At 50.1% G+C, this 14,083-nt stretch overlaps 1 protein-coding gene across 2 annotated transcripts in view; it reads left to right on the top strand.

The window, feature by feature from the left end:
* Positions 1 to 13,348, top strand: part of LOC135180974 (multidrug resistance-associated protein 1) — a 52,494-nt gene extending 39,146 nt beyond the window's left edge. For both annotated transcript variants that reach the window (XM_064153875.1, XM_064153874.1), the window contains 12 exons: positions 560 to 644; positions 1,598 to 1,736; positions 2,585 to 2,792; positions 3,687 to 3,997; positions 4,795 to 4,994; positions 5,464 to 5,590; positions 6,628 to 6,729; positions 7,581 to 7,727; positions 8,529 to 8,687; positions 9,661 to 9,827; positions 10,583 to 10,777; positions 11,934 to 13,348. In XM_064153875.1, coding sequence (XP_064009945.1) covers positions 560 to 644; positions 1,598 to 1,736; positions 2,585 to 2,792; positions 3,687 to 3,997; positions 4,795 to 4,994; positions 5,464 to 5,590; positions 6,628 to 6,729; positions 7,581 to 7,727; positions 8,529 to 8,687; positions 9,661 to 9,827; positions 10,583 to 10,777; positions 11,934 to 12,042 — 1,949 coding nt within the window. In that variant the 3' untranslated portion in view covers positions 12,043 to 13,348. The remainder of the gene's footprint in view (positions 1 to 559; positions 645 to 1,597; positions 1,737 to 2,584; positions 2,793 to 3,686; positions 3,998 to 4,794; positions 4,995 to 5,463; positions 5,591 to 6,627; positions 6,730 to 7,580; positions 7,728 to 8,528; positions 8,688 to 9,660; positions 9,828 to 10,582; positions 10,778 to 11,933) is intronic.
* Positions 13,349 to 14,083: the final 735 nt, after the last annotated feature.

The raw sequence follows: 14,083 nt of genomic DNA, 5'->3' as shown, positions 1-14,083 counted from the left end.
AGCAGGAAAACTTTGTAGCCTGCAACATGAAACTAGCTTTAAGAGCTTTTAGGGCAGAAAGGCTTCTGCGTGTTGCTGCCTGCTGAGTGGTGCAGGAAGGTTCACAGTGAACAGCACACACTTTCTGCTGCTCCTGCTTCACTCTGCCACTTACTGCAATGTGCTCTCCTTGTGTTCTGAGAGGAGAACCATTTGTAACCCACCACAGCAGATGTGCTTTGGAGAGGAGGTTGGGTTGGCTGGGTTTTCTTCCACAGAGTGAGTCATGGTGTGGCTGGGTATTGCATGCTTTAATATCCACTGTGGCCTCAGAATCATGTCATATTGATATTAGTGGTCTACATATGGTAGAAACATGGAAAGAGAAATGTTCTCTATCTTGGCAGCCAGTCCTGCTTGGGTTGGAGCTAGATGGGTCTGTTCACCTAACCAGTTACCTGCCAGGGTGTATGTGTCCTTTCCTTTGCACGTTAGGGCTGCACCTGGCACTGGGGAGGGAAATGCAACCTCTGGATCTTTTTGCTTACTCTTTTCATGTTTACTTTTTCACTCCTCTCAGATACAAATAGTCCATCTGGAAAAGAAGGAAAGCCTGTTGAAAATGGAGTCCTTCTGAAGGAAGCCCCTGGAAAGTTGATGCACAGGTGTAGTCTCTTTTTCTCTCATTGTTACTTAGTGCACGTGGAGCTCCTACACAAACATAGCTCCAAGTGAGCCCCTCCTCACCTCCAGCTGGGCAGGATGGAGATTCACTAGTGAGAATGTAGTCTGTGTGTACTAAGAAGGATCCCTCCTCTAGCTGGGCTCAGACACTGCCTTGTAGTTGTCCCTAGATTCCAGTCTCCCTAGTTGCTAGCAGCTGGGCATATGAACCTCTGAGACTACAGCCCCACTGCAGCTGCTCGGTACAGGCTGTTGCTCATGCAGGGCTGTGCACATGGAGTTCTGGTGCTACCCTGCTTTCCCTGGGAGGGACCAGTTGTGTTGTAGCAAGTGTAGTATAGACCAGTCTGGGTTTTCTATGGTTTCCCAAGGCTTATGCAGTTGACTACTCTCAGATGGAATGAAGTGCTAGATGAACCTTTAGTTTGACCCAGTACAGCTGCCTTTATGCTTGAGGGAAGCCAAAGACAATCAGTCTGATTGTGGCTTCTTGGAATCAGTCTGCTTGTCTATGCCCTGTTGGGCTGCTCTAGAGAGCCTCTGTTTCTGAAAGCTAATGAGTACCTGGGAGTGAAGTTCCTATTTTGATGCCAGTGTAGGTACCCTCTTTACACTCCAAGCAGCTGCACTGTGTGATGGTAGTTTGCAAAGGCTGATGCTGGTTATCATCAAGCATTTTGTCTTGATTGCTCAGCAGAGGCTTGTTGGGCTGTTACTTGGATCTGGAGATGAGTGAAAGCCAGCAGGAAGGATTAAGAGTGGGCTGTGGTAAGGAGGGAAGCAGTGGTAGCTGTTGGCCATGACTGGTTAGGAGAGGGATTGTTGCCAGAATAACAGAAGCTGCTACCGTGGAGCTGGCACTGTTGGTGTCTCTGTGAAGCAAGCACCTGGCCTTCTGTCGTGCTAAGATGGAAAAACAAATGTCTTCAAGCAGGCAGCTCAGCAGCTCTTCGACGTACAGCAGGGACACAGGGAAGTCACAGCACCAGAGCAGCACAGCAGAGCTGCAGAAGCCACTCGCTGAGAAGAATTCCTGGAAGCTGACGGAGGCTGACACAGCGAAGACTGGCAGGGTAAGGTCTCCCGTTCCCACTGCCCCTGGGCAGAAGAAAATGGCTTCCAAGCACTCCCTAAGTGGGCTGCAAAAGCTCCGAGTGTGTTCTCGCGCTTGCTGCTGCTTGCACAGCACTTCATGGAACTGTTGCTGTGCCTTCTGCCCCCCAGGCTGAGCCCTAGGTTTGTGTGCAGAAAGGGTACTGAGACTAAAGCCTCTGTGGCCTGACCACATCAAAGTGTAACCAAAGAAATTAAAAACCTGCACCCTTCTTTGGAGAGAAGTTGAGACAAATTAGGTGATGTGATGAAGTCTGCACCGAAGCAAAGGAGCTGGAGTTGACTTGGTTGAATTTCAGCCAAGTTTCCATTGTAGGCACAAGTGCCTAATCCTGGGATACCCAGAGCTTCCTGAGAAACCTGGGAAAACGGCAGTTACATCTCCTAGCAGTGTTGCTTGAGCCCTCTGGTTAAAGACCGATGATAGGATGCAAGCCCGGTGGAGCAAGGGTTTAATTAGAAGCTGTGTAACCTTGTGGTAAAAGGAGAAAGCCAAAAGATGGAACTCCCCGGTGAAGCTTTTGGCTCTGCTGCAGCTGGTCTTTGTTAGTCCAGGCCTGTCCTTTTCCTTGGAGGACAAGGGGAGGATGATGTGTGCCTGCCCTGGAGGGCTGTTGGGTTTGGCTTGTCTCTGCACAACGCTTGCGTTCCCAAGCAGTGGCTGTCCGGAGTGCAGCTGCTGTGGTTTTGAGGCCTGTTGCAGGGACACTGCCATTGAACAGGGGCTGCAGAGGAGGGAACTGCAATTGCTGGGTTTGAAACTCAAGATAGGAAATTCATTGTTAAAATCCCCCCCTCCTGCCTTCAGGTGAAAGCGTCAGTGTACTGGGACTACATGAAAGCAATCGGGCTCTTCATCTCTTTCCTGAGCATTTCCCTCTTTGTGTGCAATCATGTGGCCTCCCTGGCTTCCAACTACTGGCTGAGCTTGTGGACAGATGATCCTGTTGTCAACGGGACGCAGCGCTACACCAACGTCAGGCTGGCCGTGTACGGAGCGCTGGGCATCTCCCAAGGTTTGCTTGCTCTCTTGTGTACGGTCAGTGGGCTCAGGAAGCCTCTAATGCTCTTGCCGACCTTGCATCCCAGGGCCCAGCACCACTCTGCTAAGGATTTCAGTGGGCATTCTTCTTGCAGAAAGACTGAGTGAATGACCCCCAAAGGCAAGCAAGCCAACTGCAGAACCATTCAGTTAGCGAATGTAGTTTCCTTTCATTTGTGTGAAACAAGAGCGAAAGCGCTTTGCAGGGGCTGATAGGCCACAGCTGATGACTCAGTGTCTGACCCTGGAAGTGGCACACTGGCTGCAGAAGAACCGGGTGGGGCTGCCTGGCAGGCATGCTTTGTCACAGGAGACCACGGCTGTGCTGCGTAGGCTGGTGAGGGATTGTTTGAGGGTCACAGAGCCAGACTGGCTTGGAAAGGATCCTAAAGGCCATGCAGTTCCAAGCCCATGCCGTGGGCAGGGACACTTCCCCGTAGCCCAGCCTGGCCTTCAGCACTGGGTCCATCCAAGCCACCACAGAGAGGCCTGCTCAGTGGCTTTTTATGTTTTGTCTTTGTGGTGAAGATCCTTTGCCATGGAACTTAACAACCCAAATATCCCACTCCAGAGCTGCCGCAAAAAGCTTTCTATACAAACTAAATGGACATTACAATTGAGTGGTCTTTACTCAAGGGAAGTTCTCAAGTATTTACCCAAATTTCATATTGGAAACCCACCTTGTTCTGTGAGAGAAATGTGATGGTCTCGCCCGTTTGGGCTGCTCCTTTCCCCGGCACTGCTGCTTTGATTGGCTTTTTAATCCAGTTCTGAGGTTTATTGTTCTAGAGAAGTGCTGAGTGGTGGAAAACGAAGGGAAATGTTTTGTGAGAGGTGGAGGCAGATAGAAACAAGTCTTCTTTTGTAGGTATTGCTGTCTTTGGCTACTCGATGGCTGTCTCAGTGGGGGGGATATTTGCCTCACGACACCTGCACCTTAACCTGCTGCACAACGTGCTCAGGTCTCCAATGAGCTTCTTCGAGCGCACGCCCAGTGGCAATCTGGTGAACCGCTTCTCTAAGGAGATAGACACCATTGACTCCACCATCCCACCCATCATCAAGATGTTTATGGGCTCAACCTTTAATGTGATTGGGGCTTGTATCATCATTCTGCTGGCCACACCTATTGCTGCTGTCATCATTCCACCGCTGGGACTTGTCTACTTGTTTGTGCAGGTAGGGAGCTTTACCTGGGCGGCTGGGACCAGCAGTCACTGGTCCCAGTGACTCCTCCTCAGAATGAGGAGTCACTCATCCTCTGTTAATTTAAGACAGTTCTTTCTTGGCCTTGCACTGGGATAGATCTGAACAAGTTTGACTTGAGTGGTGCTTGACTGTGCTTGGCATGGTTTAGGAGGGCACATCCTTCTGTTGTCAGGTGTGGAATGCCTTCTGTGCAGAAGGTAATAATCACTTAATATCTAAGCAGAATTCACATGAGGAAGAGGGAAGTTTTGCATTGCTGGAGGCTCAGAGTGAATGTGGAAAATGGATGGGCTCTTCTCAACCACACTAGCGAGAGAGCAGCCTTGAGAGGGCTCTGTCTGCGCTGCTGACATGCTGCTAGAGTAGCTTACAGGGCAGGAGTTCACAGCCCTTCACTCCTGTCTTGCATAGCCTTTGTGCCTGGAGGTTTCATAAGGGGAGAGGAGATGCTGGGGTTTGACTTTTGGCTCCTGGATTAGTGGGTCTAGTGATCTGCGTTAGTAAACCTCAAAGGCAATGGTGTGTGTGTTACATTGTAGAAATAAGCTTGCAGAGAGGAGAAATGAAGTACTGGATGCCGTGGCTTGCTTGGTGGCTGTTTAAGGACAGCAGAGTGTGCGTGCCCTGGTGGGTTGAGCCTCAGTGTGAGGGGGGAGAAGGTGTGGCACAGCACGTCAGGTGAATCTAGCAGCCCAGATGGCAGCCAGCTCCTAGGTGCCCCACACCTTTTCAGATGCAGTCTAGATGCAGTCTGCTCTCGTTTGCAGAGGTTTTATGTGGCCACTTCTCGCCAGCTGAAGCGCCTCGAGTCCGTCAGTCGCTCTCCTGTGTATTCGCACTTCAACGAGACTCTCCTGGGAGTCAGCGTCATCCGCGCCTTCCGGGAGCAGAGGCGCTTCATCAAGCAGAACGACGCGAAGGTGGACGAGAACCAGAAAGCTTACTACCCGAGCATCGTCGCCAACAGGTGACAGTGGGGCCGACCAACTGAGAGGAGCTGCCTCTGCTCTCCTGCCTGCGCCCTGCGTCCCCCTCTGCGTAGTGCGGGCAGGGAAGCCGGCGTGGGTGGATTTGGTTTGCAGATGTTTTGCCTAAACGTCTCTCCTGGAATTAAGATGACCTCTGAATTTCTTCTCTTTCTAAGAGTTTCCTGCCTTACTTCTGGGTGATACCTTATTACAAGTTGTGACTTGCCAATCCCAGTGAACCACAACTGACTTCTGAACTAAGACAGGAATTTATGTACCTGGAAAGTGTATTGATTTTTTGGATGCCTGCCAGGTTTGCTTATTGCAGTTCCTGTGTCACTGGCAGTGTGCAGATGCCATGTTTCTAGCTGTTCAAAACACGGGATGTGTGACAGAACATTTGGCCAGGTTCCTACCTGTCTGAGGGTGGAGGGGCCAGCAGGGGCATTGCATTTGTCTGTCTTGCAGGTGGCTGGCTGTCCGTCTGGAGTACGTGGGGAACTGCATCGTGCTCTTCGCTGCGCTCTTTGCGGTCATTGCGCGCAGCAAGCTCAGCGCAGGACTGGTTGGCCTCTCGGTGTCCTACTCGCTGCAGGTAATTTTTACCTTGCGTGACTGAACCTTGCTGTGACTTTGGAGAGAAAATAAGGAATATAGGAAGAGAACAGTAACTACAAATAGCATCTGAAAAGATCTGGACAAGTGCAGAGTCCTGCACCTGGGGAGGGATAATAAACTGCACCAGCACAGGTCGAGAGGTGACTGCTGGAGGAGCAGCCCTGTGGAGAGGGACCTGGGAGTGCTGGTGGAGAACGTCCATGACACAGCAATGTGCCCTGGTGGCCAAGAGGGCCAATGGGGTCCTGCGGGGCATTAAGAAGAATGAGTCCAGCAGATTGAGGGAGCTTCTTCTCCCGCTCTACTCTGCCCTGGTGAGACCCCATCTTGAGTACTGCCTTCAGTTTTGGACTCCTCAGTGTAAGTGAGACAGAGATCTGCTGGAGAGAGTCCAGTGGAGGGCTACGAAGATGATAAAGGGATTGGAGCACTGCCTGATGAGGAGAGGCTGAGGGACCTGGGGCTGCTTAGTCTGGAGAAGAGAAGACTGTGAGGGGATTTAATAAGTGTGTATAAATATCTAAGGGCTGGGGGTGGTCAGGATGGGGGGAGCAGGCTCTGCTCACTGCTCCCTGGGATAGGACAAGCAGCAATGGATGGAAGCTGCAGCACAGGAGGTTCCACCTCAATGTAAAGGGGAACTTTTTTACTCTAATAGTCATAGAGCCCTGGCACAGGCTGCCCAGAGAGACTGTGGAGTCTCCTTCTCTGGAGACTTTCAAGGCCTGTCTGGATGTGTTCCTGTGTGACCTGAGCTAGATTGTGTGGTCCTGCTCTGGACTGGATGAGCTCTTTGGGTCCCTTCCAACCCCTGACATCCTGTGAGCCTGTGGGTGCAGCTGACTCATCCCCTGCACATCAGGCTCTTGAGCTTCTCTCCTGTGCGGCACTGGTCAGCCAAGGTGCTGTCTGTGTCTGCAGTCCATGGACCTGGCATGCTGTGGTGGTTCTGTGTTCTCATTGCAGTTAAGGGGTTTAGTGTGAGCTGCTGCTGGAGTTGTGTGCTTCTTGCAGATCACGGCGTACCTGAACTGGCTGGTTCGCATGTCGTCTGAGCTGGAGACCAACATCGTTGCTGTGGAGAGAGTCAAAGAGTATGCAGAAATGGAGAAGGAGGTACAGGCAGCTCTACAGGCAGCTGTGCAGGCGGCTCAGCGCCGCTCCTCTGCGAGCCGCTGCCCTCTTCTCAGTCTTGTCCTCCAGCTTCCTGAATGGGTTGGAGAGTGCAGCTGGGCATGTCTCTGAGCTGAGGGGTGGGGTTGGGCTCGGTGCTGTCGCTGCCCACATTTTTGTGCTTTTCATTTTGCTCAGTGTGGGGAGTCAAGAGGTTTTCCTTCTTTTGATTCACATCGACTAACAGCTCATTTCATCTGCCACTGGGCCACTTTTGGCTACAGAACAGAGTTGGTTGTGACTTTTCTTTGCCATGCCTGTCCCTTGAGCCTGGTTTGAAACACTTTTTGCAGCCCACTCTTACGAGGACTCTTCCTAGATCTTTTCTGGGGTTCTGGTAGCCCAGTGTTTATAGAGTTCAAGGCCCATCTGTTTGGCACTGGCAGTGATGCAGTGGTCTGTGCTCACTCTCTGTGGGAGGCTGGGGCAGCAGCTGTTGACTTTGCCAGCTTATTAACGTTTTAATGTTTATGTCTTAGTTTAAACTGCTTCTGTCTGCCTATGTAGCTTCCCCAACGGGCTCCTTGCTATGGAGGGGACATAGAAGCAGGTTACCTGATGTGTGCTGCAGTGGAGAGTTGATTCGTCAAGGGGAATGTGGAATAGCAAAGCCCTTAGCTGCATGTAGCATGGCCTCTACCCTGGGGCAACTCCTAACCCCTCTCCAGATCACCATCTCAGTTCCTTTTGCAAATCAGATGCTTAACAAGAACTTTCCTTAATTGCTTTCCTGGAGCTCTCTGAGCCCGTGCCTGACGGAGGGAGGGTCAGGCTTGTTTGTGTGGTTCTTGCAGGCTGAATGGAGTATTGAACAAACAGCCCCAGCAAGGAGCTGGCCTGAAGAGGGGAAGGTGGAGTTCCGAGGCTATGGTTTGCGTTACCGGGAGGACTTGGATTTGGTTCTGAAAAACATCAATGTTACCATCAGTGGGGGTGAGAAGGTAATGGATCTGAATTTATAGTGGAGCTGCTGATTGTAAGTCTGCATGCATAAGCAGAGCAGTTTAATCCTGTAGTATCTTGGGATCCTTAGGAACGACAGAAGCTTCTGCAGAATCAGTCTCGCTGTGGCTGGCAGATGCAGTGGGCTCTGACTGTTTCCAGGCCGTGCTCTGTGCCATGGGATAAAGATGGGCTCCTGAGGCATCTTTTGGTCTGGGTCCCTAAGACAGCATAAATTTCACTTATTTCTTTCCCCTCCCAGGAAGTGTTGTTATTTCTTGTAACCTACGTTTATGGGCAGAATACTTCCTCCAGAGTGGTTAGAAAGGGCAGATGCAAGAGACAGATCAACCAAACAAAGCAGCAATCGTCTCTATTTATTGGAACACCCAACCAGCTGGCGAAGGCTTCGGTCCCAGTGGCAGCAAGATGTGCAGCATGAGGCTTTTCTGTGCTTCTGCTATCCATTGCAACAAGGCTGATGTCAAACCAGCAGTTAGGACTGTCAGGCATGAGCCAAATGGAGCCAGAAACCTTGGCCTACTCCTACCAAGTGCCATTTCTGCTACTAGGAAAATGGAAACTTGTGTGGTTAAACTGCAAGTGTTACTGCTTTTGCTCTTGTTTTTTCTTACCCACCAAGTTCCTGTTCATTCAGCCTCAGTTGGTTGTGCTGGTTTGGAGAGCCAGCAACTAGGGACAGCTGTGACAAGCCTGCAAGTGTGTCAGCTTCAGGGAGATGCTTGGAAATGCATTAACTCTTTCCCAGAGTAAGTTGTTCCTGTGTTTCTTCCCACCAGATTGGGATAGTTGGAAGAACAGGAGCTGGAAAATCCTCACTCACTTTGGGTTTGTTTCGGATTAATGAAGCAGCCGAAGGGGAAATCATTATCGATGGAGTTAATATCGCGAAGATAGGACTCCACGACTTGAGGTTCAAGATCACCATCATCCCTCAGGTATGTGCAGAGGAGAGCCAAGCCTTGCCATGACCAGAACAGGTAACAAATGCTGGTCTGTGATCTGGAAGCAAAACCTCTGGGCTCATGGGCTTTGTCAGCACCCCGTGCTGATTGCTGCAGACAGCTGAGCCTGCATGGGGAGATCTGATCTCAGCTGAACACCCGCTTAGGACCCTTAGTTAAGTGGGATCATTGCTCTTTAGGCCAGCGGGAGACAAGCAGCCCAATAGCTCTGAGTTCAGCGGTCCAAAACCATCTGGAAATGGAGTTTTAGAAGCACTGGACTTGCACGAGTCTTGTTCTTGCTGTGTAACCTTTACTGCCTGCCCATTCTAAGTCAAAGCAGGACACTGGCACAATCAAGTGAGCACACTTTAAGAGGTTTGGGCACCCTCACTTCTGGAAGTTTGGGGAGGACTTTGCTTTCTCCTGACACAGCCTGACACAAACAGGTGAAAAGTATTTCCAGAGCAGTGTTCTCTGTGTCCAAGAAAAAACCCACTTTCATTTAATGAATACTGCAGCTGAAGATTTTTGAGATGATTATGGGTGGAGTAATTCCCAAAGAAGTGGAAAGTTGGCTTCGTAGCCTCTGCTGACAGAAGCTTGGCTAGGGAGTGAAATGGAACTTGCCTGACTTGTTCTGATTTGTCTGTTGGTTGGTTGCTTTTTTGTTCTGTATTTTTACCCTGTCTTCCCACTCTCTGCCCCTTCCTTCTGGGTTCATGAGTTGCTGAGTCATGGAAAGGTCTGGAGTTACCAGAATTGGTAAAGGATGCAGATCAGACCCCGAGGAGGAATAAGGGTGAGGGAGAATATCTTGCTGCTGCTTGAAAAAGTGAGGGCTCACTCCTGGATTCAGCAGATGAGCTTACTTGCAACTGCATCTTTTCCTTTCAGTAGCTAAGAGGTAGTGTTGGGGCTCTTGCCATGTTCTGTGTGCCTTGTCCTTACCTCTTTCTGTAACTAGGATCCAATATTGTTTTCTGGCTCTCTGCGAATGAATCTTGATCCTTTTGACCAACACTCTGATGAAGACATATGGAGGTCTTTGGAATTGGCTCACCTGAAAAACTTTGTGTCATCCCTTCCTGATAAACTTAACCATGAGTGTGCTGAAGGTGGAGAGAACCTCAGGTAGGTCAAATAACCACACAGGTGAGAACTGCCACAAGGACTCGAAACTGAGAGGGGGTGTGCCCGTGGGTACCTTCCACCTGCAGCTGGACTTTCTGCTTCTAGCACCTTAGAGCCCACTCGGGGCAGTGTGCAGCTAGACCCTGCAATACCAGAGCACTGTGGGGCTAACCCCCTCCTGCCCTCGCTGAGATCCTGGGAAGGGAGCAGGGGAATTGTTAACTCGTGACCAGGCAGTCAGTCATCTGGGTTACATTCAACATTTTTGAAGCTCAAGTTTGGAAATGTTAAGTAATTTAAGAACTACTTGGAGTGCTGTGAGGTTTGACAGTTGGGCAGTCTTGGAAAGCATTCTGGTGGCATGATGCTCTGAGCTGACCATGGCTCTGGCCCAGCAGGTTTCTCTGAGGAGGCTGTCAGTGTGCTCATTGCACCGTGACAGGTGTTCAGCCTGCAGCACTGCTCAGTCCAGTGCTCAGACTGCACTGACTCGGGGGGTCAGCCTGGTGCCGTCACGCTGAAACCATTTGTAGAGTCTTACCTGATTGTATTTCCAAGCCTTCCTTGTGAGTGGGAAGTAGTTTCAGGTGCTGTTAGGTGCTTTGCCGAGAGGTGGCGAGAGTGACCTTATCTATTCTGCTGGATTTTTGGCACCTGTACCTTAGAGTTGTTCTTGAAAGCAATTACTGGGCTTTAAAATTAATTCTGCAGACTTGTTCTGATTTCTTTTCCCAACCCTCCCACTTCACCTGCAGTGTGGGACAGCGCCAGCTGGTGTGCCTGGCACGAGCCCTGCTCAGAAAGTCCAAAATCCTGGTTCTAGATGAAGCCACAGCTGCTGTTGATCTTGAAACAGATCAGCTGATACAGTCAACAATAAGGTCGCAGTTTGAGGAGTGCACTGTACTAACGATAGCACATCGTCTGAACACCATCATGGACTACACAAGGTAAGGGAGTGCTGCTGGCACAGCACCTGACTGCTCTGCTTAGCGGGCATCTCTGTGCTAGCTCAGTGTTTAGCAGTGTGGTTTTAGCCATCTCTCTGGCATCTCTGTTCTGATGGGGCAGGGGGGGATGGTGTCTGCCTGGCCTGGGGAGCTCCTCCAATCCCTCTGTCATGCTGCATTTCTGCCATTCCTGTCCAGGCAAACCAGGAAGGGTAGTGGAGCCAGGACAGGATCTTGCCCTGATTTAGGCACAGCTGGAAGAGGCATCAGAGCTTTAAGGGGCTCATACCCTGAAACAGGCACAGGTGGCATAAGGAATCAAAGAGGCAGGTCCTGTGCTTGTCTGACATTTACTGTTTCTCTTTGCATCACTTCAGGTCATAGTTTATAGAGCTGCCCTCATGCTCAGCTGCCTTGCTGAGGTGTGATTGAGAGCAAAAATTTGTCTAATAACTTCAGCTTTAGGCTCTCTTGTCCATTTTACCATGGAATGGCAGACAGCAAAGTGACCAGTGATAAGGGTTTTGGGTACTTTTGTGGGACTTCCTTTTTGCTGTCAGTAGTGAAAGGTGCCACATGCCACTGCAGCAGTGCTGCCACCAGAGGAACACCCAGTTCTGTCCTGGCAGTGGCTGTGTGCATGCAACAGCACCTGCCCAGGGCTTAGTGAGCATCTCTGCAGTGCCTGGCCAGTTAGTCAGGGCAGCCGAAGGCAGAGCTTTAACTGTAAGCTGAATTTACTGACTCTGATAGCTTGCTTTGTAAACTTCCTCTTTCCAGCTACAGCTCTGTTTTGCATTTGTATTGTGTGCTGCAGTGTTATGGGAAGGTCATGGCAGACCTTGCAAGGTCTTAGAGGCTCTTACTGATCTGAACAAGAAGTGCTGCCCACCTGGTTTCTGGCTGCTGTGGAGCACAGTTAAAAGTCTCGTGGCTGCCTGCAGGTGCCTGGGTACATGCTACATGAAAAGCAGAGCAGGCAAGCAGGCCACCTGTAGTGGTGTTAACAGGGACAGCTGAGAACCTCTGCCCATTCATGCAGGCCTTGGACTGCCTTTGCTTGCATGCAGCAGCTGCACTACAGTCAGTGTCTGTGTGCATCTGCCTTGGCTTTCTGCATCTCCTTGTAACGTGTTTGTTTTCCCTTGTTTTACAGAGTTCTAGTCCTGGACAGAGGAGAAGTGGTGGAGTGTGGTAGCCCAGACCACCTACTTCAGGAAAAAGGCATTTTCTATAGTATGGCCAAAGATTCAGGCTTGGTGTAGCATTTGAACTTGGTTAGTTGCTGTGGGGAAGAGGAGGAGTGACACATTCAGAGACCTCTAACCTCCTCTGAGCTGGGGTGAGCCCTGCAGTTCAACTTCAGTCCCAGGGGAGTCATCCAGAGCATGGTGATGGAAGTAACACAAAAATGCAACCTTTTTTTCTGGTTTCTATTCTCCTTAGAACTGATTTTTAACCTGCTTTAGGAGAAGCACAGGCGCTGTGCAAAGCACTCCAAAGACTTTCCTTTTTGCCTGAAACCTGTTCTACGCTGAAGTACAAGGCAGTGTGGGAAGGTCAGAAGAGCTTTTCCTGTGCTCTGGAGCCCTCTTTCTGTTGTCTGAACCACTTCTGCAGATGCTACTTACTTGCTTGTTTGCCGATTCCTCGTTTGAGCCATCTCTTGTGGGCTGCAAACAGTTTGTGGCATATAGTCCAAAGATTTTTCTTCTTGTGACACAAGCTGTGTGCCAGACATTGTCCTGTACCTGGTTCATGCTTTGACACATTGTCCTCAAGGCTCCTCCGTGAGTTTACAGTGTACAGCAGCAAGCTCACTGGAGTGTGTCAGTGGTGCTGATGTGCAAACAGTCAACTCCAAAGCAGTATTGAAGTGTGTCTAGAATGACAATCACCCCAAAACCAAACTGGTGCAGCAGCTGGGGGTGCCTGATCTCACACACATTTCACTCAGGAATTCTGACTTGGGAGGTGCATCCTGGTTGTGCCCTTGGGGACTAGACCCCAGTCTAGCGGCTGCAGGCTCGGGTGTGCCATTGATTGTAACCCCCTGGGCTCTGGCAGGTGCTTTAATCGGAGCTCTGCCGCAAGGACCAGCAGCCTTACACCCAAGAACCATGCCCTTCATGCTGCTGCTGGCAGACTTTGTGGGAAGCTGTTCAAAACAAAAAAGTTCTGTTTCAAAGTTCTGTGTCAGAGGCATCTAACAATGCAACTAGCAATGGGGTCTCAGTTGCAAGATCTGTGTTGAATGTTCACTTTTCTGTGGGAAGAAAAAATTTCCTTTTCCCGTGTTCTAATTAGTCTTATTTTCAAGGAAAATGCTGGAGGAAGGTCACCCGAAGTCAGAAGGCCCCAGACCCTCAGTGCTCTGCGAATGGGGGCTTCTGTTCGTGACACTGCTGACCTTACCACTCGACAACTGTCGTCTTTAGAGTAAAGCTATTTATTTTTTTGTAAATGAAGACTCTCTGAAATGGAATAGATCATCATCTTCTGGGGTATTTTTTGTAATGACTGCAGGAATATTTGCAGAGAACTTGCAGTAAACAATTGTTTGGAAGATAAGGTGCTGTGTCCTGTCTTGCTTTGTACTGGGCAAAGGATGAGCTGTGTCTGGCTGGAGCTGCCTCCTGTGCTAACTGCATCATTCACTCAGTCTAGGAGGAGAAGCTTTGCAAGGACTTAGCTGGACCTGTCCTTTTTGAACACTGCTTCTGGGTCTTAAGCCAGGTTTGCAGGAGGGGAGGGGATCTCCAAGCACTAACTACTGTATGTGTTTTGCTTTAACCAACTTAGGGGTAACTGTCTGTGGTTTGGTTTTGTTGAGACTTGTTCTTCCAGTTTGTCACTCACAGTACCACTCGGGTATGAAACTGGGGGCTCTGGCTCATCTGAAACACAGGAGGCTCTGGCACGTGCCCTTTTGGGAATCCTTTCTCCTTTGCTCCTTCGGCAAAGCCTGCTGTGTGACAGCTGCTGGTATTTTCACTTGCTCCTGCTGTGTGTGAGCCGGCAGCCGAACTGTGCCCTGCCAAAGACTCCCAGTGAGGAAGTATGTTTGGATTCTTTGCTTCTACTGTTGCCTTCACTTTTCATTACCAACTTAGGAACAGAGAGGGAGCATTTAGAAGCTGTTTGTCAGAGCTGAAGGCATGCTAAAAGCTGGCTGTTGGGGGGGCTACCCAGCAGTGTAGGCACTTCTCATTCTCCATCAGTTAAAGAGAAAGCAAAGCAACACCTAACTTACTAGTTCTAAGTGCCGCTGGGTTTGAGATCCACTGCTAAACTTGCAGAGTGCAC

The sequence above is a fragment of the Pogoniulus pusillus genome, chromosome 13 (assembly GCF_015220805.1).
Source record: "Pogoniulus pusillus isolate bPogPus1 chromosome 13, bPogPus1.pri, whole genome shotgun sequence".
Classification (NCBI taxonomy): domain Eukaryota; kingdom Metazoa; phylum Chordata; class Aves; order Piciformes; family Lybiidae; genus Pogoniulus; species Pogoniulus pusillus.
Note: the sequence above shows the minus strand (reverse complement) of the source record. Positions and strands in the feature narration are given on the sequence as shown.